The sequence below is a fragment of the Nomia melanderi genome, chromosome 3, assembly GCF_051020985.1.
Source record: "Nomia melanderi isolate GNS246 chromosome 3, iyNomMela1, whole genome shotgun sequence".
Lineage (NCBI taxonomy): Eukaryota > Metazoa > Arthropoda > Insecta > Hymenoptera > Halictidae > Nomia > Nomia melanderi.
The window spans coordinates 10,892,644-10,917,108 of NC_135001.1; the positions used below are offsets into that span (position 1 = coordinate 10,892,644).

General features: G+C 30.7%; 5 protein-coding genes and 1 long non-coding RNA gene across 7 annotated transcripts in view; 3 read left to right on the forward strand and 3 right to left on the reverse strand.

Moving 5' to 3' along the window:
• Positions 1-44: 44 nt before the first annotated feature.
• On the reverse strand, positions 45-3,916 carry LOC116431788 (uncharacterized). The gene is made up of 3 exons (XM_031987667.2): positions 3,664-3,916; positions 2,108-2,302; positions 45-436 (listed from the first exon to the last, which is right to left on the reverse strand). The coding sequence occupies exons 1-3, from the start codon at positions 3,847-3,849 to the stop codon at positions 275-277; spliced, it is 543 nt and encodes a 180-aa protein (XP_031843527.2). The 5' UTR covers positions 3,850-3,916; the 3' UTR covers positions 45-274.
• A 2,875-nt stretch (positions 3,917-6,791) lies between these two features.
• LOC143174372 (uncharacterized) lies at positions 6,792-10,380 on the reverse strand. The gene is made up of 3 exons (XR_012998223.1): positions 10,208-10,380; positions 7,385-7,630; positions 6,792-6,924 (listed from the first exon to the last, which is right to left on the reverse strand). It is a non-coding gene; the product is annotated as an uncharacterized LOC143174372 (long non-coding RNA).
• Positions 9,817-14,481, forward strand: Fbxl4 (F box and leucine-rich-repeat gene 4). 2 transcript variants are annotated; one of them, XM_031987652.2, is made up of 7 exons: positions 9,817-11,255; positions 11,792-11,885; positions 11,993-12,449; positions 12,540-12,795; positions 12,880-13,240; positions 13,339-13,666; positions 13,757-14,478. In XM_031987652.2, the coding sequence occupies exons 1-7, from the start codon at positions 11,031-11,033 to the stop codon at positions 14,091-14,093; spliced, it is 2,058 nt and encodes a 685-aa protein (XP_031843512.1). In that variant the 5' UTR covers positions 9,817-11,030; the 3' UTR covers positions 14,094-14,478. The 2 variants fall into 2 exon arrangements, with proteins under 2 accessions (XP_031843512.1, XP_031843513.1); XM_031987653.2 differs by having other exon boundaries at positions 11,117-11,255; positions 11,777-11,885; positions 13,757-14,481.
• Positions 14,482-14,644: 163 nt separating this feature from the next.
• On the forward strand, positions 14,645-22,057 carry LOC116431755 (nucleolar pre-ribosomal-associated protein 1). The gene is made up of 15 exons (XM_031987613.2): positions 14,645-14,990; positions 15,155-15,349; positions 15,423-15,720; positions 15,799-16,390; positions 16,465-16,758; positions 16,858-17,148; positions 17,229-17,549; positions 17,639-17,957; positions 18,060-19,241; positions 19,318-20,157; positions 20,225-20,352; positions 20,430-20,639; positions 20,719-20,939; positions 21,013-21,409; positions 21,505-22,057. The coding sequence occupies exons 1-15, from the start codon at positions 14,900-14,902 to the stop codon at positions 22,039-22,041; spliced, it is 5,916 nt and encodes a 1,971-aa protein (XP_031843473.2). The 5' UTR covers positions 14,645-14,899; the 3' UTR covers positions 22,042-22,057.
• A 93-nt stretch (positions 22,058-22,150) lies between these two features.
• Positions 22,151-24,234, reverse strand: LOC116431789 (uncharacterized). Its single transcript, XM_031987668.2, has one exon. It carries the CDS (start codon positions 24,232-24,234, stop codon positions 23,296-23,298), a length of 939 nt encoding a protein of 312 aa, XP_031843528.2. The 3' UTR covers positions 22,151-23,295.
• The window catches only part of dgo (ankyrin repeat domain containing protein 6 diego), a 236,197-nt gene continuing 234,775 nt past the window's right edge, over positions 23,044-24,465 (forward strand). The window contains exon 1 of the mRNA XM_031987614.2: positions 23,044-23,088. The gene's annotated coding sequence lies outside the window, so the exon portion shown is untranslated. The remainder of the gene's footprint in view (positions 23,089-24,465) is intronic.

Sequence of the window (24,465 nt, forward strand, 5' to 3'; positions counted from 1 at the left end):
TCGATCGAAGTGACCGACTGACTAGTTTCTACTTCGGCTGAAAACGATCGTCCGGTTCTGATTTAAGGCTAAGGTTGAAACGTCCATGAAATGATCTTGACAAAGAGAAATTAATAAAACATTCGAAACAATTCATCCTTTGATATACTATTTCTTGTTTTATATTTCACTCGGAGAACAACAGAGACACGCACACGTATATGTTTTGGTTCTCGTTGAAACGTTTGATTTTCAGACACACGTTCACACGAAAAAAACTGCGTCCCGATTTTCGTCATCCAGGCTGAGCGTCTATCTCGAAGATCCGTCTGCCAGCACAGAACGCGATCTGCGGCACAACGGTAGCTGTATTCGTTTTCTTCGCATGCTTTGGATTCACCGGCCCTATGTCCATGCTGTACGCACCTCCGCTTAGATTTCTAATCATTGCTAGAGTCTGTCGAACAAGCAATATCTTTATTAATAAATAACCGATAGTTCGGAGACCAGGCAGATTCTGTCGCAGAGTAGTCTTACAGAAGTGAAATTTCTATTAACTCTAGAACTACCGAACATTTAACACGTTGAATGCCTCGCGATTTTACTGAGCAAAATACACGAAATGGAAAAAGATATAATATTGAATTATTGAATTGAATTGTGTTACTGTTATTGCACATTTACGTTGCTGAATGTCGCTGCACTAGGTAACATTATTGATAATACAGAAATGTATTCAAATAGTCACCGTTTAATTGAGTGAATCATATTAATTCGATTTGGTTTGGGGTCACCGGTGATCCCCGTGGCATTCAATGTGTTAATACGATTGATATGCAATCAGTATAAAAATTAACAATAGATTATTTTCGGTTTCTTCAGACATTCATTATAGTATTGAGGTGAAACTATTTATTTCCGAAATCATTTCGGATATTCAATGCTTTCAAGATATCAATAATTGCGAAACAAAAAAACCGAAACCAGTCATTTTGACTACTGCGGTAGTTCTAGTGTTAAAGTCTTTAACATTAATCTTACTAAATTGAAAGTTTTTGGAACAGCTATTAATCTGTTTAAAACCGTATTTAAGAAGTACATAATTTCATACAGTTACTCTCACTTAAAAACTTTCTTTGTAGTGATATACATATATCTTTTTGAGTATTCTAATAGATTTTAGAATATTTTCCTATTTACTATGTGACAATACAAAACAATTTATTTTTGATTTCGTACCATGGAATTCTGAAATTATATTTATAAAATGCAACATCCGCACACATGCGCACTCGATGTCCTTAACACTAGAACTACCCGTATCAATCAAAATAACTGATCCCGATTTGTTTCTTTCGTAATTATTGATATCTTAAAAACATTGAATATTCGAATTGATCTTGGAATTAAATAGTTTCACTTGAATACTATAATGAATGCCTGAAAAAATTGAAAACAATTGTCGCAATTTTTATAGGGATTACATATTAACCGTATTAACACGTTCGCTACCAGCGATTATTTCGGTGACAGTCTCCTGAATTATAATATTTTCTTCAATCCAATATATCTTCTAAACAAAATATTAGAAAAATGAAACTGTAACGAGTCATTGAGTTCTTAAATATAATGTCGTGATTTATAGTTTCTAATAGCAATATTCATAGAATTAATTTCATTTTCATTATGTAAAATATAGGATTACGGCTGTCACAAATATGTAACGCTGGTAGCGAACGTGTTAAATGCTCGGTAGTTCTAGTGTTAAGTTCCACGGCTGTGTTCACGAAATACAACTGCTGCGCGCACGCGCACTGAAAATTTGATTTTAACACGTTGAATGCCGCACGATTTCATACCGTAAAATACACAAAATGAAAAAAATATGACATTAAATCATTTGATTGAATTGCATTATTATTATTGCACATTCATCTAGTTGAATGTAACGAAATTAAATAGCATTATTTGTAATATAAAAATGTTTCAAATAACCATCGTTTAATAGAGTGAACTATAGTAATTCGATTTGGTTTGGGGTCACCGGTGACCCCCACGGCATTCAACGTGTTAACGAATGCGGAATTTCGCTTCTGTAAAGGTTTGCGTGATTTCATGAAAAACTTACAGCGTGAGATCTCAAGTCGACCACCCTGAAGAGATTTACATCCGTACCCCCGCATGCGAGGAACATGTTAGTCACATATTTGCCGCAATAGAGCAGGGAAGAGTAGCTGTCAGGTTCTAGGGAAACGAGCAACTTCCCGCTGCCATAGTCCCACAGTTGAATAGGGTTCTGCCTTTGCCAGGCGCAAGACAAAATCTATTCACAAAACGTACCTTCTAATTAATTCTGTGGCTATGCCATTGCGCCATACATGAAACGTAAGATCATGTACTTACATTTCGGTTTTCCATATGTGAAATATGATAAAAAGTTATACTAACTCTCTGTAGGTCCATGTAACTTTAAAGTCACATATCAGTATGATGGCATTTTATTGATTTTTTCATTTTGCGCTCGAAGTGGTGAATAAAATTCAGTAATCAGTTAACTTAAACTTTTATACGCTCAGGTGTGAAAGTTTAACGTCATTGTAACTTGAAAGTTACAAAATATATTCGTTTGATGAAATTATTGAAACTATTGAATACATTGCTAATTCGCATTCATATGTGGATATTTATTAATTTTGTACTGCATAGATTTTGTTATAATCATGAACAAAAATTCGGCGCATAGAGGATTAATGATTAGAAATTCTGAATGTTTAAGTGGAACAAGAGGAAAGCAATCGAATAAAGAAACAAAGTAAAAATTCATTGTTTAACCTATCGAGTTTGTTTTCAAAATGTCTATCAGATACATGCAAATAAAATACAAATCGACAAAGGCCACCCCCTCATCTCGTTAACTTTTTGTAACGAAATAAAAGTATTACCATACTCTGATCACCAAACAATTATGCAATTTCCGCTTTTTGTTGGAAACATTGTGATCAAATTTAGAGAGAACGAAAATTCTTTGGATGATAAAGTTGACACACCCTGTAGAAACGGATACCCGAGTATTCGAATAATCACAGAAGGATAACCGCTCTTGTTATGCAATCCGCATAATAATTACATATTAATTCTGCGTAATAAGGAATTTAGTTCTGTGCAATGATAACGTGTCAGATTCGTGGTGAAAATTTAAAACAGAATTGAACAGGCATAAATATTACTCGATTTGTATGAATCCAAATTAAATAGTATTCTTCTGTTGTCAGTTACTATACTTCAGAGCGGACATGTGCATAGGATATGCCTAAAATTTTTCTCTCTTTTTCCATAGGTTATTAACGACAAAGTAGACGCGTCGATCGTAGTTGTGAAATAAACTGTAGGCCGAGGAGTTAACACGTTGACTGCCACGAAAATTTCTAGCGTTTTGAATAGTAATACTTATTCCTAAATAACAAAAGCGAATGATATTGAAAATAATTATTAATGGTTTAGTATCACAGTAGTCATATTACGCTATGATATGGCTACTTATGTTACTAAATATTTTTATTTAAAACCAAGATTTTTATTGTAATAGCTCTTCAGCAATTTGGAAGATCCGGTCATCGGTGACCACCGTGGTAGTCAACGTGTTAAGAGAAAATACTAGAGCCGCGAATCTTCCTGCGCGAATACCTCTTTGCCATTTTTAGTGATGTCCAGTCCATCGCCGCACATGTGTACACCGGAAATTCGTCGCAGCGCATAGGGTTGTCTGGTGTCCCAGAACTGAATCGTGTCGTCCCAACCACCAGAGATTAGCTCGTGTGCTGATCTCGGATTGAAACACGCACAGAAGACCCTCGATTTGTGACCGTCCATGACTTCCAATGACTCGCTGAAACGAAAACTATTTATAAGTTTGAGTATTCCTAATCGAACGCGCGATAACCGCATCATACAGATGGGATGAGAAAAAGTGCATGTAAGCAGGCTTTGCAAGTATTTTTAAAAATGTACTAGCATTTTTTTTCGAAGTCTTGAAACCTTAGACAAACAAATTTAGCTTCTATGAGATTTAATTCATTCGAACGTTAAAATTTTGTTGTAGATTAATTTTTACAATTTAATTAGTATATAAAAATGATATTGATTCATGCGTGTACATTAAATTTGATCCCATTCCTGATTATAAGGCAAAATACATTGCAAAATAAGTGAAATCATGAGCATAGAAACCATCTCAAGTCGAAAAAGAGAAAAAGAAATTGCCAGTGACATTATTGTAAATATATGTAATTGTCATGCATGCTGGAATTACTGTACATAAAATAATTACACTTACAATTAGAGTCGCAAGAGAAACTATTGTTTGCAAATAAAGAAACGTTGCAACGAGAAATTCATTGTAAATATTTAAGCAATTGCGAGTGAATTTTAATATAAATGACACCAACGTGAACGCGAAAAGCAACATCCTATAATTGTAAGATTTCTAGCATCGTTTGTTTCATTCTAGAGCTCTAGACTTTCGTGCCTTCGACTGTTATCATTGTCATTAATGCGAATCACAAAGTAAACGTATTACGATTGTAAAAGGAAAACTGTCGCAGATTGATTCTACGTGATTACACCGCCGAAACTGTTATGTGTCGAATAAATGTTTCTAATGAAAGTTAGTTTCTTCTTAAAAAACCTATATTTTAAAAGCATCTATTTTTCAATTTCCGTAATGTCCATCGGAGTAAATGATTTCGAAAAAACGTACGTCTCTCGCGACAAAATTTTACAATACTTTAACCCTTTGCACTCGAGAGGTGACTCTCAGTCACCACTTGATTTGACACAGTAAAACTATAGAATGTGATATTTAATGTTAAACTTTGTATAATGCCTCGATACGTGAAACATTGGAGTAAAACAGCTTTGTTCCTCAATGTACTAGTGATTTCTCTTCGAATTAGTCTCAAAGAACATCGTCTTCGTCCCGTAAAGAAATGTTAAATATTTCTAGTAAGGAACATCCGAGTGCAAAGGGTTAACACTTTAACTTTACATGATTTACTTTTCATGCGGTGAGTTTTTATACGAAGATCGTATACATCTAATATAAATGTAATAGGTGCCGATATTCGATAAATATCCAATTTTAGAAAACAATCTAGAATAAAATGTGCATAATATTTTGTTAAACTCGATTATTTTTGCAAAACCGTAATACAACCTCTGCATTATTATTTACATTAGGAAAGAAACAATCCATTAATACTTTCTTAAACAATACTTCTACCGAACGTGACACAATTAGAAATGTCTAAATTTTATTCTTTTGAACGACAAACCTTGCGTGAAATACTCTTTCCTGAGTATTAGTTTCTTCGTCGTACAAGCAAATCTTCGCGTCATCTCCTGTCGTTACAAACTTTGGTAAATGAGTGTGATAAGCCAAACCAAGAGTCTGCCTCTTTTCCCGTATTGTGTAAAGACATTGTGAGCTCGGGTAATGCCAACATTTCACACAGCCATTGGCATCTGCATTTGTTGAATAACCAAACAAAATTCAAACTTTTGCAATTAATCAACCTTTCCGCTGGCCTTGCCTTAATGCACTATTAACCCTTTGCACTCGAAAGTCTTTTGCTAGAAATATTCAACACTCTTTGATAAAATATAGACAACGTTTGTTGCGACTAATGTAATTAACTTAATCGTTAATTCGAGGGACAAAAGTACTTTTCTACGTGATTTCACATAATGACACATTATACAAAGTTCAATATTAAACATCAAACTTTACAATTTTACCGTATCAGCCCAAATGGTGACTGAGAGTCACGTCCCGAGTGCAAAGGGTCGAGGAAAATTCTTTTTTATGTAATTCTTTTTATAATTAGTAAATTAATTGTAATATACTAATTTATAATGTATAATATATTAAACCAAGTAACTTATATAGAAGGAACAAGAAATTTCAACGGAATTTCTCGATGTAACTAAATTCGAGTAATTAATCCTTGTGTTTTGATATAAGAAGTCTAGGATATTCATTTTTTCCCGTGTCAAATGTCTTCTAAATCGTTGTTTTATAACTTTTACGTGTTTACTCTAAAGATTAAAATTTGATAATACACAACTAATATTTCATTTATGAGAAAAATAAATAATTAACATTTAAATTTGTCGAATTCGATTGAAAATTTTCGTCGCGAGTCTGACTAGATATTATAGAAGAAGGGGTTAATAATAAAGATTTACTTAGAAAGAAATATCTAGAACCAATACTAACAGGTTGCAGTTACAGTTCTTTTGATCGGATGAGATTTATGAACAGGTCTGTGTTGAACTGCGGTTGTCGGGCTGGGTTTTTGCATAGTTTCAGTGTCGCGCAATGTCAACACATCTACCTTGGAATTCAATTTATACAGCTTAATCGTCCCGTCGATTAACCCTGCTGCCAGGAAGTCGCGAGTCTCCGTGTAACATATGCAAAGAGCATCTTGATCGATGTCACTAAAACAACATTGTTTTATCGGACAAGTCTCGTTCGATTGAAATGGTCAGAAAATGAATCTTGGTTTTATTCCGATAACATTATTAACATTTATTTATTTTGCCGATTCAATTAACCGATTTATTATTATTGCAGGTTTATCTTGTTGAATGTCACTGCATTAAGTGGTATTACTTATAACATAGAAAAGTTTTCAAATAATCATTGTTTAATCGAGTGAATTATAGTAAATCGATTTGGTTGAGGTCACCGATGACCCCTATACGAAATACGTTTGCGTACAACTGTTCGATGACAATTTCATTTGACTTATGGCTAAATTTTCGTACAATTGTTTGAGGACAGTCACATTGCCGTCAATTTGAATGCGGTCTTGCGGAATGAATCCAATGCTGCTTTCTTGGCTGAAGGGTCCGTAAGTATCCATCGTTCGTAACAAGTCGCTACTGGTAAGATGCATGAAAAAATATCAAAATGTATTTACAGAAAATTATACAAATCTTCGGAATATAAATGGAAATAACATATTTAACGTTATCGGTTAAAAAGTAACATACATTGTTACTGTAAATTAATTTATCTTTCATATAAGTTAAAAGTGTTACATGAAATCGAAGCTTGTTTTTCAAAATAAAATAGTTTACAGTACATACCATTTTAAATAAAATTATGACTTGATTGAAATTTAAACATTTCTCACGACATTTCATCCGATGACAAAGAAATCATTTTATCGTGCGAGCTATTTGTTTAACGAATTTGAGGTTAAATAGGAATTTAAACATTGAATTGACGATCAGATTATAAAGTTCAAAGGTATGTATCGAAGACAAATAAACTTCAGATATTATATTATTTGATTTGTCAACTCGCGGAAAATTAGAAATTAATCGGTATTTATGATACCTATTTTATCTTCATCGAATATCTCAACCACCGACGAATGTAAGTGATCGATTTGGTTGCAAAGCGCCAGTGACAACTTTGTGAACGAGTGTCCGAATCAATGTGCCTAGTCGGCCGCGCCGTTGTGCGGGAATGCTCACGCTTGTCGTTGCTCGGTGGCAGGGCATTAGGAGTGTTGAGAACCTGAACCCGAGCCGCGTCCGGGTTTGTCCATTGAGGAGGGCACTGGTGATCAGGCAAAGTGAACTAGAAGAAAGCAGACAGGTTCAGTAGAGTAGTAAAACAACACTGAAATTAGTATAAGTAGGTGTTTTCTTTTTATATTTTTCTACATATATCGAAAATAAAAGGTGATATTAGCGCACCTGAAATAAAAAGTAACCGTAGAACGAATAAGTCTAAGTAAAAAATATTATAATAGTTATAATATGCAGGGTGTCCCGCGACTCATGGTCAACCGATTAGGAGGTCATTCTACATGTAAAAATGAGTCGAAAAAGTAGAATAAAATTTTTGAAAGTTTACTCGGTATGTGTACACTCGATACATGTCGACTTTGTCGTCTCACTATACACTCTTGTTTTAATTCTTATTTGTATTTAAAGATATAGTAATGACCTCGGTTGATAATTTATCGTTCGTACTATTCTATTAGCGGTATAATTATTCAGCATCTAACAATTTCTCAATATGGCAGGTTATTCGAATAGTGAGTCGCGGGACACCCTGTATATATGTAAGACAAGTATATATATAATTGGTAGGTTAATCTAAAGATAGGGATTACAAAAGACTGGAAACATGAGATATAAAATGTAGCATAAGAATATATTATTATCTATATTTTCTGTAAAAATTTATTGTTATTGTAAATAAAAGTTATTTGAATGAATGAAATGGCTGCGTCTCTCCCTCTTTTTTGAAATCAGAGACTTCTTCTCTTATTCATCCGATTAAAATCAAGAACTTCTTCCTTGATTCACTCCTTTTGCTCTCTTGGTCCAATAATTTTTCAGCATACGCGACATCTCCAAGTGTAGTTTAAGAAAGAAATAAATCTTTCGTAAGTTATCCTTAACCCAGCAGTTTCCGACTTTTATGCTACTAGGCTTCTCTAAAAAAAATTTTTTTTCCATGCCTTCTTATCTTTTAATAGATATAATAATATAGACACGTTTTAAATAATAATAACTTTATTACAAAATAAACATTGCTTCACTGAATTTGTACACTTACGTTACGATATGAAGTTCATTTATTTGTAAATATTATGGTATGAACATTAATTTTTTATTACAAATTTTGGCGCCTCCCAGGTTGGAAACCGCGGCCTTAACACGTTCGCTACCAGCGCTTATTTCGGTGACGGTCTTATCAATTATAATATTTTCTTCAATCCAATAAATCTTCCAAACAAAATATTCGTAAAATGAAACTGAAACGAGTCATTGAGTTTCTAAATGCAATGTTGTAGTTTATAATTTCTAATAACAATATCTATAGGATTAATTTCGTTTTCATTGTGTAAAATATAGGATTCCGGCCGTCACAAATATGTGACGCTGGTAGCGAACGTGTTAACCTCAAGAAAAAAGACATCGATCATCCGTCGTGGAACATTTTTCATTTCAATACAAACTCAAGAAAGAAAACAGCTGTCATGGGAGTAATATTAAATGCGATAATATTAAGTGCGTTAAAAATAAGATTTAAAATTAGAAAGGGAGGTCGATAGAGTTCAATGTTCATCCACCTTCCAGAGTCTCCTCGCAGCAACCTCCACGTGGTGAGACTTGGAAACTAGCATTATCATGTTGAAGTATGCCAAGTAATTAACACGTTGACTGCCACGAGAATTTCGAGCGTTTTGCTATAGTAATATTTATTTCTTCGTAATAAAGACGAATGGTATTAAAAATAATTAATAATGATTTGGTATTACAGTACTGATATTATACTAGTATTTAGCTGCAACCTGAGACTTCGACCACTCGAAACTTAGTAAAATAATTTCTTTAGAAATTTGTTAGAGAAGGATCTATTGTTTTTTCAATAATTGTAAAAGAAGAATTTAGAAATGGGTCATTTCGACCCATCTGGTGGTTCTAGTGTTAAATGTACGCGCCTTATTTGCTACCGCTAAATCATACGACTAAATTGCAAAAATGAAGTATACAGGTAATCCGATTTCTGCTAACAAGCCTAAAAACTTGTATTACAGGTAACGTCGATCGTGACACCAAAATGGTACGAGGGACTTGAGATCCCCGGAGCCCCAGACAATATTTTTGATTCTGATTCCTATCACTTACAGCGCTGCTATGCAAAACCAGCCTAAGTCGATATAATAGGACGTGATACGAAAATGATAACTCCCTCCATAGTATGCCAAAAATTTACATTGGTTATCCAATTTATATCTTTCCTCAGTGCAACAGTGCACATAAGAACCTCCATGTTGCTCAGGAGATGAGCTCTGAAGTGAATGCGGGTCTTGATCGGTCAGCTTTCATCTTTTCTCATCTCATTTTTGATACTAATTTATTATTCGTCAATACGATTACGCGTAACCAGTGAAAACCGTAAACAAAATCCCTAGCAAGAATCCTTTCTTAGCCTTGTGCCATCTGTGGACTCGACTTCTGAACAACCCGAAGTATTCATATCCTTGGTATCTACTTGACGCTGATAATTGTCATTTATGATGAATATAAGAAGTTTTTAAATTGTCTGTTTCAAACTCTGACTTTAACAGATGGTAGAGGATGTAAAACACAAAAGAAACTTCTTTTTGTCCATGTATTACTAGTTACTGATACTTACATTGATTGGAATGTTCTCTATTCCCTTTCACAGAAAGGAAACTCTGAAAACTGATGTCACTCAGTGTTTTATGATATTCATTTGACAAACCAGTGGACTTAATAGACCAAAAAACTATAAACTGACGTGACTTTTTTTTAAGAACGCTGTGTGATATTACATATGCTGTTAGAAGTGTTCATTATATATTTTGTATTATTATTATTGATATAGTCATTAAGAAAGAAAAATTTGCATTTGCATTTAGTTGTATCATTAGAAAATGCGAGCTTTTAGCATGGAATTTCATTTGATAAAATGAAAGGGTTATCAAGGATTTATACGCAGGATAATGCCTGGTGGAAAATGAACCAATGAGAAATGGTCATGTGACCAAATAGCCGTCATTGTTATGTTTTACTCTAATCTTAAGTTGAACAAATAATGGTTGTTTCATATTTCTATGTTTATATTATCGATTATTGAATTAAATGAATTTAATTCTTTGCGTAAAATATAACTCATTAAAATCATAATGTATTAGATTTGATTTTTCATCTTGTGTTCTTATGATATAAGAAATGCCAATGTACGAATCATTAGTATGTTCAAAAAATTGTGATTGATGAGATGTCATGTACCACATGTATTTTTATGTTAAAATAGAAGTATAAGATATGAGAATTTGTTTTTTACACTTTAAAATAATTAATTGTTAAAAATATTTAATTTATAAAAGATTGTTTATATTTATCGTACATGCAATTGTAACAGTATCGAAAGAGTAATTAACCTATATTAATTGAACTTTGAAGTTAAAATCTACTGATTAATTTTAAATGACATGATATCTCATGACGAGACAAAAGTTGAAATACTACCGATAAGTGGAGAAAAAATTGAAGGAAAAGAAGAAACTGTTGTATTTGTCGAACAATATGTGAAAGATGTGTGTGACTTTAGCTCTCAGTATGGAAGTAATATCAGTATTTCTTACACGGCTTATAATATTGCTGGAAATCCCAGTAAATTTCCGGACTATGGAGATTTTCCACAAGCTTTTGTTATGGTACGTTATATTTATTTTTTACTGTTTTTATTATGTAAAGTACACAATTATTATAAGTAGTATGAATAGTATTCGTAAATTTTTAGTAATTTATATGTAAACTAAAATAATTTGTATATATATATTTTTATTATTATTACCTATTAGAAATAAATATTATTTATTTTACTAATAACTTTACAGGAATTAATAAATTTATTAATGTAGTCATAATAATAGTAAATTATATTTTATATTCAACGAAAGTATGATAATTAAAACTAACATAAAATATTGTAGAATAGTAAGGAAAATATATATTACATTGTAATGTTTTATATAATATTTTGTTTAAAATTTTGTTATTACCAAACTTAATGATCATATGAAAATTATAATAGCAATCGAAGTACAAATTTACAAAAGATGTTTATAGTACCATGTTATTTGTATAAACATAATATGTACATAAATAATTAAACAATTTTTTATTATAAGCCTTCATTTCATTAAAACAATAATATTTCCTAAATATACTACAGGTATTATTGTTATAGAGAACTTATGGGCCATGGTGGGACAAAGCACCATCAAGACTGATAGATTATATGCCGCAAAATAATGGAGATATTGTAAGCCAGGATTATATAGGTATTATATAAAATGTGTTTTCAAGTGTCAAATTAAATATTACATTAACATTTTTGATATTTATAGTTTACAAAATGTAAATGTAATTATGCTTTTATGTTATCAAGATTTAGAATTTTATCAAGAGGTATATCCAATTAGAGTTTCAATATATGAAACTTATAATCCTGGAAGTGTGGTTGGGGTATGGGCACAAAATTCGGATGGAAAATGGTATCAATTATGGAGCGGTGTTCCTCAAAGTGTTCCACATAAGCCACGCATATTTTCTCCTCGTTTACAGCTATGCAATTTTAAAACAAAAATGATAAGACTGGAATTTAATCACGACTTATTAGATTATTATACAGAATTAGATGCTGTATTACTTATTGGAACGTCTGAATTAATTGTTCCTAACAATAATTTACATAATCAAAATTTAAATGACCTTATACAACATTTGGGTTACCTTGAATATAGTAGCGAAGATACTTATAATCTAACACCAGATTATTTAAAAGCAAATCAAGATTTATCAATTCTAAAAAAAACTCTTTCTAAGCACTGTAAACTTTTTAAAAGGTATATAGATGTAATAATAATAATAATATTATATAATATTATATTATAATATTTGAATATAAATAGTATATTCAATATCAATTGTTACAGTATGATTGTAGATAATATGTCCAAGGGTAAATTAGTATCCAAAATAGGTCAACATTATCAGTCCGTTCCTCCTCTAGAAGAAGCATTCAATAGTTTACAACAATTTTTACAAGAAGATTTTCCTAAATTGATCAGAGATATTCAACATTCAAAATCAAGTACATTATTTGAACAAGATAATTCTCCTAACGATAGATTTTCAATATCATTAACTGATTCTGAATATCAACCTTGTGGCAGTTTCTCAGCACTTCCAGTAAGTAATTGTTCTTTTTTAATATTATATAAATTATGTTAAAAATTCTATTTTTATGTTCTGCTTTTAATATATTTTTGTCAGGATGAAACAGTACTGAAAATTTTAAAAAATTTGGACTTAAGATCTCTGTGTTGTTTGTGCAGAGTAAACAGACATTTTAATAACATTGCAAGGGATGCTTTGTTATATACAAGTCTCAATTTAAAACCTTACTGGTATTGTTTAGATACGTCGGCATTAAATTATTTAGCGTCTAGATGTAAATATTTACAACAATTAGATCTATCATGGTGTGGAAATTATAATATGATTAAGTATCAAGATTTTATACATTTTATTCACACATCTGGAACTCTTCTGACACACTTAAGATTAAACTGTTGTCAGTTTGTTAATGATACAGTTATCTTTGAAATATCGAAAGTTTGTAAAAATTTAAAAGGTATGTAAAATATCAGCAGTCATATATAAAAATATATAATTTCCCATACATTTATAGTCCATATTCGCAAGTTTATGTATACTAAAAATATATTTTAGAATTATGTTTACGCAACTGTATGGGCATAACAAATGAAGGATTTTCGAAACTTGAATGCTTAGAATTGCTCGAACGTTTGGAACTTTATAGAACAAATATTGAAACTTCCACATTATGCACTATATTGAAAAATAATATTCAAATGCGACATTTGAATTTAGCAGGGATGCATGATCGGTTAAATATTGATGAAATTGCAGTTGAATTAGGAAATTCTTGTCCATACTTAGAAAGTGTAGATTTTTGGAAAGCGCAGACTTTAACACCACACGGAGTTAGAGCTTTATCACATTGCAGTAATCTCCGAGAAGTTGATTTTGGATGGTGGTATGTTAAATAATAAAGAAATATTTTTATTTACGATTTTTATAACGATTTTATGATGTAAGATGTATTTATACTTATTTTTATGTATAGTGGTGGAATGGGTGCACCCGGTGACTCTTTACGAGCACTACTATCTTCATGTCAATACTTAGAGAAAGTATTTTTAGCAGCACTCCGAGGATTAACAGATCGTGATTTAGAACCACTTTTACAGTGTCAACGATTGCAACAATTAGATTTATTGGGAGCACGTTCTCTTACTCCTGATATATGTTATAAGTTTATTTTATTTTGTCCAAAGTTAGAAATGATTGATCTTAGCTTTTGTGAAGGCATTAGTGATTTTATAGTACAAGAGTGGCGTCAATTCTTTCCACGTGTTTCTATTAAAAGAAGTTTTCAAGTTACCAGTCGAGACATGTTATAAAAAACATTCCAAAACATTTTATTATAATTGATGAGATTGATGTTATTTGGCTATCAAGAAATTCAATGAATAAACTCAATTTCTTGTCTATGAGACTACTCCAAGACTGTAACGTAGTTGTACACAATGAATATGTGAAATTTAAATTTTAATATATATTTATAGTCATCTTTTATTTAAAAAGCTGTATAATATATTTTTTGCAATTTGATAAAGCTTGTAAGTTGCTCATGTAATAAGTGTTATTGTATAGTATATTATAAGAAATTTTTCATACATGTGTAAATACAATATTTTCATTGAAAAAAAATGTTATACTATTCAATTAAGATAAATCACACCTTATTTAGTATAAAACATCTAAATTGGCAAGTGCAAATACTTTTAAATCAATAAAATATACATTATATATTAGTATGTGTTCTTTGATTACCTTATATTTTAGCTTATATTATATAATTATATTATAATATCGTTTGAAAAATGATATAATTTTTATATCAATTTCTTAAGCTTAATGTAATGTAATCTTTGTATTACATACAAAGTGTCAAACATTAAAGACTGGTTAAACATGATAAGAGTGGGGATAATTCCATGAATGGTTCTTCCATTGTATACATACAGTGAAGAAACGCACGTGGTTTATGCCTGATATAGGTTATTTAAATTTCAATGTTTGAACTACATCTTAAAGGTTCAACATAAATTAAAAATTAATTTTTTTTTATTTCAAGACATGATAAATGTATTGAAAGTGCATATTACAGTTTATTTATTTTATACGTAATAAAATTTTAATAATTATGAAGCTCAATACAGGAAACGAAGAATCGAGCACCATTCAAGTTGATACTAAGAAAAAAAGGAAAAAAACGGATACTCTAAAGGATGAAGGTAAATTTAATTTATATAAAAGATATTTTAATTATCCTGTAAGTAGAATTTTATTTCACATAGTATGTGTTGAAAATATATTAAAATATCACTTAATACTTTACATCATATAAATTCTATTTTTCATTAATAACAATATAAATTTAATATAATGTACTATGTAGGAGCCAGCAATATGGACAGTAATAATGTAGAAGTAGTGGATAAATGTAATGACGTAAAAACATTGAAAAGAAATTCACCCTATAAAGAAAATGGAGTTAATAAGAAACGTAAGAAGACACATAAAGCAGATTCACTTGAAATATCAGGAACATCTGAACACAGTGTAAAAACTAAGGATTTGAAGTCAATGCAAAGTAATATATTTCTTTTACTATGTAGTATATACAATATCTGGTATAAAAACAATATTAAAATATTATATTGTAGGTGTAAAAAATATTGAAAATGATGAAGAAAATGTAAAAGACGATAAAAATATAAAGACTCAAATTGAGAACTTAGATGGAAAATCCTTAAGGGCTATTTTTAACTCTAGTAATGGTTTAGATTATCTAAAAGAGTTAGTGAACAGTTGCAATAACAATAAAAACAAAGATATGGCTGCAGAATATTTAAACGCAGGTGGCAATATTCTTGAATTATTAAGATTATTAGATAGCGCAGATAAGAAAAATATTGGTTCTGCTACCACTGTTTTTTCAGCGGTCAGGATAATGTTAATAAAGTACGTATGTCTAAATGCAGTTTTGCTAAAAGGAAATATGTAATTTAAATTTATGTTGATGTATATATGTTTTCTCAGAATTATGGCGCAGTATCCACAATATCAGTCTAGCGCAGATGGAGCATGTAGACATTTAATTAATTCATATTTATCGGTAGTTCATTCCATGCTTTCTGTACAAAGTAATGCTAAGCAACGGAAAACGGTTCTACAATTGTTAGCTGCAATTGTTTCATTAGGTGGTAATCTTCCACGTGAATTACTTGCACATCTTTCTTTACAACCAGATGTCATTACATCTCTTGTAAAGCAAACAAAGCCTACAGACAATCAGAATATAAGAAACTGTTTCATTCATTTCATTCTTGCTTTCTTAATAGAAGGAAATATATTAACCATTAGAACTTTATTGAACAAATATGATCTGCTTTCTAGTATATTTCCTGACTTGTTATACGATTCAAAAGATACTGTTGCTTTAGTGTTAACTACTTTAAAGACCTATATTCTTCAAAATTCGAAAATTAGTAAGACTATGAAGTTACATGTATTTTCAACATCAGTAGTTCAAAACCTTGTACACCTATATAATTGGAAAGGTCCAAATAATTGGCCAAAAAATAAAACGAATAACTTAATAACAAATCCACAATATCTTGAAGAAAAAGAGGTATTTACTCTTAATAATATTTTGAGTTAATTCTATGTGTATTCAATCAGTTTACAACAATTTCTTACTTTCAGATCATAAATGAAATTGTACATGATTTCTTAATTGTATTATTAACATCGCATCGGTATGGAATTGTATTCCATGATCACACACTTGGTATGTCGCAAACTAAACATAATCAGTTAGTGAATACAGTACTTCAAAGTTTAGATCGACCTTGGGAACATGATAAACCATCTGATCTAGTAATCAAAATAATGACAGCATGCCCTGATTTAATTAAATCTCAGTTTACATTGTTAGAACCATATATTGAACCTAAAGTATCAATGAAATGGATTTCAGCAATGAAATTTGTGAGAAAGGTAATTTTTTATGAATATGTGAAATTTAAGTCATATTAAATTTGCAATTGAATGTATAGTTCAAAAGATTTTAAATGTCTATGTTGCACTTTATTGTAGGTAATAGCATCATTGGATGCAGAAAGTTGCTTAAAAACATGTTCTTCTGAATTAAGTGCTCCTCATTTAGCTTATGCAGTAATGTCATTGACTTTATCAGAAATTGTATTGAAACATGCAATTTTGTCATCTTTAACTTATTCTCATATGACAGTAAGGCATGAAGCAGTACTTACACTTACAACTATGTTTCATCAAATACAAAAGTTTTTATTAGCCGCTAAAGTACATTACAATGAATATAATGATTTTGATACTTTTCGAACTTCTGTATTGGAATATATACTAAAGGTATGTTTTCGGTATTTAAATATAATTATTATAGTAAAATAAATGTTTCACTAAATCAAAAAAATTGTGTTCTATTCTAGAATGCACCTAAATTAAATATAATTTTGAACGTGTGGAGTAACGTGTTTGAACCAAGTCAAGTTGAAGATGATAGTATTAATAAAGAATGTATTCCAAAACCAAGAAAAGAGGATCACTTAGCAGCTATCTTAAACTTATTACATATGTACAATGAAATATGTCCAAAACTCTTGCATGCCTTAGTGGAAGTACCAGCTACTACATTTTTAAATCCACTGAACACATTAGAGAATGTTAATACAATTGAGCTTAATACAATACGTATAAAAGCCATTCAATTTTTAATTATTTTGAATCCTACTGAATTTTCACCACAGAAAGTAAGTCAAGTCTTATGATTTTATGTAAACCTTCACATTTCATTAATCCAAAATTTTGTTGAATTATAAACAAATCTTTCTGTTTTTAGAAAATATTTAGCAATACATTATCATTTCTATTGTCTCTTTTGAATAAACAAGATTCTACGAATGCATTGAGTGTAAAATCAACAATAAAGATGTTACTAAATATTACTGGAATTTTTGAAGGATGTAATGATCAATTAGACATTTGGATCAATGGTTTTATAAATTTAGATGAAAGTGAAGAAATAGTTGATTGGTTTGTTCACCTTATAAAAAAAACTTCTAAAGATATTAAAAAGTATGTGAATGAAGTAATTGAAGCAGAAGAAATTATTAGTGAAGGAGTTGTTCAGGCTGGTCGATTGGAAGACATATTTAATGGTAAAAATTGTCAATATATATATATATATATGAATTAATCCATAATTTATACGTAATTTATTTACATTATACTTACTTGAAGTTTATTTTTTGAATTTTCAGAATTCACGGATAGAAACATTATACATGAAAGTGTAGAAAATAATATGTTATCTATGCAACGTTTTACATCAGTATCGCCGCTATTATGTTGCATGTTACATAAAATGAAGAAAAATTTACATCCTACAGTATTATCTTATGCTTCTTATGTACTAGTACACACGTTGCACTATCAAGTTGTACCGCAATGTATAATACATTTAACAAAAGATATACAAGAATTGCCAGTACATAAATATTTACAAAGCTGGTTGGAGGGTAATAATCCTATTCATGTTAAGGAAATATTTCCTTGTATGGACTTAGTATGTAAACTGAATCAAATATTGTTAGATGATACTAATATACAAATAAGTGAAGTATTTAATGGTGACAATACAGTTACTTTTACATATAATAATGAGATTATTACAATCCATTATTCTTTATCAGCATATGAAATTATGTATTTAGTCAAGATGACTATATTTTACTTAACACAATTTATTAAACGAGGACGTTCGACAGAAACTCAAATCAATAAACATAAAATTCTTTTAATATCTTTATTACATCTTGCAAAAGAAAGTTCAGATAGTTCTACATTAATGGAAGAATGTGCAAAATCTGTTTTCACTCACCCAGTCATCTTGTATTATTTTTCACCATTTCATCAGAAAAGCAAGGATGTCATGAAGAGTATGATAACTCTAATAATTCTTGATATTTGTAAAGCAATGATTAATATGTACAATAAGCATAATCTAAGAACCCTAGTTCGCCATTTCAAAAATAAATTGCTTATGCAGTTACACAAAATGATAAATAAGCATCAAAAAAGTAACAGTATAAATGACGTTGATTCGATTGTAACATTGTTGAACTTACTACAATTAACATCGCAAGATGTTACATCTTTATTGAAGAAACTTCTGAACTTGGAAAATTCCATGTTTATTTCAAAAGATGGTACAAAGTTATCCATGTATGGATGCATTATTCCAAAACTTATAGAAATTATTACCACCAATGAAATTGTATCTCATAACACTTTGCTCGAATTAGATATAGAATTTGTCAAATGTTTATGTTCTCATCTACTTACCTTAAAATCTAAAGAAGTTATTAATGTTGAAACGTGGGAGTTTGCTCTATATCAGTATATTTCGAAATTTCCATTTAAGATTGCTGGCATTGATACAGGTAATATAATTATTATAAAAATTTATATATTACTATTTTATATTGTACTTATTTAATTTTTATTGTATGTTTACAGATGTCTTTTTATCATTACTATCAATGGAAATGAAACATACAACTGTAAGACTACTTTCATTTCTAATTAGTAAAAATATAAAATTTATACCAGTCTTTACAGAATATATGTTAAAGTCTGAGAAAATAAGAGAGGGCAACATTGTGTTTCCAATAATTTCAAGTAATTTAAATTACAAATGGAGTCAAGAATTTATGCAAAAAGTAAAGACACATTACGAAACTGAGATTCTGTCTTATTTATGCAATCCGAAAGACGTAAAAACATGGATAGAAGAGAATGTTACTGCAGTTTCTTACTTAATTAAAAATACATTCGACTTTAAAAATTGCAGCGAAGTATGCAGTACTATATTGCAAGCTGGTGATAAATTGGACATGGTATCAATTCAATATATACAAATTCTTGAAAGTGTATATAAGAAATATGCAACATTGGAAACAGACAATGAAAAATTTATTACGAATTTATTACAAGTCCTTCTTCATATAACTACTTTGACATTAAAGAAAGAGTCGAAGAATATAACAAAATTGCATATTCTTTGTGAAAAGTTGAACGATGCAGTTAAAAATTTACGAGATATGAAAGAAAATTTCGTATTGGAAACATTACATAATAATCACTCGTGGCCACAATTCTCACGTTTCTCTTTAAAATTAGGCTTTAAAGAATTAAAGAATAACAAGCAGACGCTACCAATATTAAAAACTTTAAGTGTTTTATGTAATATTGCGTACAAAAACGACAGTGACAATGAATATGTTAAAACTTTATTTGAAATGACAACTTCTCATTCCGAGTTCCTTGACATTATGTTAGAATCATCAAGTGCAAAAAGTACGTGTATGCTTTGTGTTTAATTAAAAAACATGTTCATTTGCATATTAATCTACTTTCTTTTTAGGAGATCTTGTAGAATTATTATGGATTCTTATGCAGAAAAATAAAACGGTTATAGCATTGTCACACGTGCCGGTATATTTGGCAGCATACAACGCTAGTTTAAATGAAGCGGATCAGTACCTTTTACTTGTAAGGTCACAGATATTAAATGTTACAAAGTATGTTTTGTAGAAAAATACACCATACTATATGCATATTGATTTTAGATTTTGCAATATTATGAAAATAATGATATTAATATTTATGAATATCAACCATACCTTTGGGGAAATGCAGCTGCCATACATTATAGTGTGAAGGGAGACATTCATTTGAATTTGTGGAAACAACCATCTACTACTCAAGTTTTAAACTTATTGGAGGAGGACATTGTCAATAATACTATACGAAATTATCCTGTAAATAGATCATTAAAGGTTCGTTCATTAAAATATTCAGAGATCTTATTTTAAGTATCATTTTTTGAAATAAATAACTCTAATTTAATTGTTTCAGGCCACTGAATTGCACGAAGCATATGACGTATATGATCCAGCATTTTATTTACCGTTATTATGTTTCGTACTATCTGAAAATAATGTTGTGTCTTGTTTGAAAATAGCTAAAAGCGGTGCTTTAGCATTAGCATTTGTTGCATGTAGCAGTAATCATTCCAATGTTCGTATGGCAGCATATACTATCATTGCTAGATATTATACTCATTTGGAAGCTTCAAGGTACTTTAGGCTACAATTTAGTAAACGTTATACACTTATTTTGAATGTATCTAATTTTTAAATTTATTTATAGTTCTAAATCAAAATTATTATGGATGAGATTAATAGACGCATTACGTTATGGTATTACGACACCCGAACCAGAGCTTGGCAATGTGCGTGTGAATTGTTTAGTCTCTACATTTTTAGCAAAAACATCTTTAATTGCTACACAACCGTTACATCCTCTGTATTCGCGTCTACAAATATTTTTGATGGCAAAACCTGCATTAGATGTAAACACAATCCCTGAATTGTTACAACTGTTTCATAGCTCCGATGTAGAATACAAAGCGCACAGGCGTTGGATTTTAGAAAATATTCGTGATGGTATGAAAACAGAAAGTGAATTGGATGTAGCTTTTAAGTGCGTCCTGTTTAAAATGTTGTTGGATTTTTATACTTGTAGTTTAACAGATACAGATACGAAGGTAAGATTTATATGCAAGAGCGGGTACCATCAGTGGTCTATTTTAAAATGTGCATTATATTAAAAATTTTATGACTATTGTATAATCTGTTTCAGAAACTTATATTGGAGATCGTTTGTGCTACATTAAGGATTACTAAAGGTTCAATTCTTCTCATAAAAGGGCATGGGTTACTTCCATGGTTGTTTAATATTACAATGGGTTTACATGATCATGAAGTTCAGTATGTTGACCTCATTATAAAAATAGTAGATACACTTCTGAATATTATATTAAAAATGAAAGAGGATACTGTTCACTATAAATTGATGCTTCTAAATATTGTATTGAATTTAAAGTCAAAGTTACCTAAAAACATTAAGATGGCAATATTTATACTATACATAAATATATTACAAAAATTACTTTTGTCCAAACACATGAAAATGGTTGTTACTAAGGAACATGTAATGGAAATTCTTGAATTTTCTAAGAAACTTTTAGGTAATATGGACGAATGTGAAAATATGTTGCGTTTTGGTTCTGAATATATTACCAAAGTAGATTGTTCTGAAAATGATAATGAAGTTGAAGTGGCAAGGAATTGTTTGAGAACTATGGTATGGACATGGTGTAATCACGAAATAAGATAGCATACATGTAAAGTTTTAATACATTGTGTAAATATCGTGATTAAATGTGTATATATACATGATCTATAAGATAAACTGTTTTTATGAAATTAAATAAATAAATAAGTAAATACATAATTGTGTCGGAATATTACTACAAAACAGATACTCATAGATACTCATAGTTAAGATACACAAAGACCTCATTTGAAAACATGTACACAATGATACTTTATTTTTCAGACATTGTTATAAAATAAACTTCCAACATTTTTTTTGCTTAAATATATTTTAGTTCTTTACCTTATATATACTTTCATATATTGTAATCAAGTTAATGTGGATTTTGAAATTGATTCAATCGAACTTCAATAAAAAAATCGATAGTTACAGTTTATGGTTGAAAATACAATCCTTAGAGTAGTTTTTTGTACGCATGCAGTATGGCCAAGTTCTGAAGCTATGTTCATGGAATACAAATTCTAAACGCATTGTCATAGAAAATTGATTTCCGAAAAACATCATAGAACATTTGGTTACAACGCTTGTTAGTTTCATGTTGCAAAATGTTAATATTAATTATACCTTGTGATAATATTTAATCTATATCGCATATTTCGCTTAATGATTTTTACGCGATTACGAGAATTGAGATATAGCAAACTAATAAGAATATCGATTAACTGAAAATTCGATCATCGCAACATTGATTATCGAAGAATTGAAGTTTGAAAATTGTTAGCCAGCAAGTAAGAAAGAACAGGTGTGTTTTATATCTAATATATTCATATTGTCAGTGTTTTTTCTTCTACAAACTGTATTCTAGTTTGTACGCGACATTTATGAGATATTACTTAGCATTCGTAAATAAGATTCTGTTAACGAAATTTATGTTCTTTACATCGATATATGTTACAAGTAAAACATAAAACAATAAATAACTTGTAGTGTAAAGTGAATTATTTGATTAAGATGAAATTTGTAAATTTCAGTCACAATCTCCAGTTTGGAGAAGTGAAAACAATGTCGAAGACACCCTATGAGATAATAAAAAATTCCAGACATAAGGTAGGTGCGTGCAACGAATGTTATTTTACTTAAGAGGACCTGCTAAGTGAGATTGAGAGCAAGAATAGATACCAAAGACAATTTTTGTTCAATTGTTTTTTCGTAAAGTCATTATTATAATGGATCAAATGACATGTGACATGATCATGAACAAAATTTGTATTGTATGTATCTAACCCAGACCTACTGAAATAAGTATATACATAATCATCGACTTCTGGGATAAAATGTATGGACGAATACGTCTGCGTCTGGATCACTACGTTTCCCTTGGTGGTGTCGTAGCACCAACGTAACTTGAGCGATGTCCAAAGCATAAGAGCATTCTTTGCCGTTGCACCATTCTTTCATTTGTGGCAAATCACAACCGGCGATTTGTAAGTCGCGCACATGCAGCGTCACTGTTGCGTTCATGTAACCTTGATTTAAAGTTTCCATCGCCTTTTGCGCGCTTCTATGACTTAGCGCGAAATGCGCCACATTGTTTTGATCCGTGTAACTTAGAAATCCTGATTTCATTCCACCACTCGAGCGAGAATAATTCTCGACGCTGTCTAATGGGCCCGTGGCTAATTTATCGGAGACATGACCTCTTGGGTGTCCTAACTGACTACAACCATCACAATATACATTTTGCGAGTTGTTTAAAATAATTGCGGCTTCTCTCGGCGATATGCCATGGTATCGAGCACCACCTATCATTAACGTTGGTTCATCTTTACCGTATGATGATAAAATAACATCGATTCGATCGATCAACGTGTTCACGTTGTTCGCCATCTGTCCTACAGTGTTAGTTCTCATGTCTATAGGACAGTTTTCTGTTTGATCGGCGATCACACTGAACAGACACCCGTTCAAATCAGTTTTGTTGTTAATGGGATCTTTATTACCCACCAACGTCCAGTGACCAATTTGTCTGTACGTCGATTTGTAGTCGTGAAACTCAACGTCAACTGGCATTGCCTTCTTGTCCACATGCTTGCCATTTATAGTTTTATAGAAACAGTGCGATGATCGCCAAATACGAATAGGTTTTCCTATTACGTTTGATAGAGCTTCCATGTGTATTAACCCGGCCGGTCCGTAATTCTTTAAATCGTTGATAAGGAATTTAGCGAATCGCATTTTCCATAATTGTTTCATTTTGGTTGTGTGTTTTCTAACAGGGTAGTTAAAGCACTTCCCGTGCAACGTTGTTTTCTGTAATTTTTCGATGGAATTAGGTTTTATTTTGGGTCACCTGTGTGGTTGTAAATTTCACTCTCGGATATTACTTGTGGTCTTCTGGATGACATTATTTTTCTTGATTTGTGCGACGTAGGTTTCGTATACTTATTTTCAAATGGAAATTTTAAAATATTGTATAGATGAATA

Coding starts and splice junctions, on each gene's coding strand:
- LOC116431789 (XM_031987668.2), bottom strand. CDS start 24,234: ATGAAACAATTATGGAAAATGCGATTCGCTAAATTCCTTATCAACGAT.
- LOC116431755 (XM_031987613.2), top strand. CDS start 14,900: ATGAAGCTCAATACAGGAAACGAAGAATCGAGCACCATTCAAGTTGAT. Junction 16,759..16,857: donor CAATGAAATTTGTGAGAAAG/GTAATTTTTTAT, acceptor ACTTTATTGTAG/GTAATAGCATCATTGGATGC. Junction 20,940..21,012: donor ACTCATTTGGAAGCTTCAAG/GTACTTTAGGCT, acceptor ATTTATTTATAG/TTCTAAATCAAAATTATTAT.
- Fbxl4 (XM_031987652.2), top strand. CDS start 11,031: ATGATATCTCATGACGAGACAAAAGTTGAAATACTACCGATAAGTGGA. Junction 12,450..12,539: donor CACTGTAAACTTTTTAAAAG/GTATATAGATGT, acceptor CAATTGTTACAG/TATGATTGTAGATAATATGT. Junction 13,667..13,756: donor GAAGTTGATTTTGGATGGTG/GTATGTTAAATA, acceptor TTTTATGTATAG/TGGTGGAATGGGTGCACCCG.
- LOC116431788 (XM_031987667.2), bottom strand. CDS start 3,849: ATGGACGGTCACAAATCGAGGGTCTTCTGTGCGTGTTTCAATCCGAGA. Junction 2,303..3,663: donor TCACTAAAAATGGCAAAGAG/GTATTCGCGCAG, acceptor TTTTGTGAATAG/ATTTTGTCTTGCGCCTGGCA. Junction 437..2,107: donor TCGACTTGAGATCTCACGCT/GTAAGTTTTTCA, acceptor CTTGTTCGACAG/ACTCTAGCAATGATTAGAAA.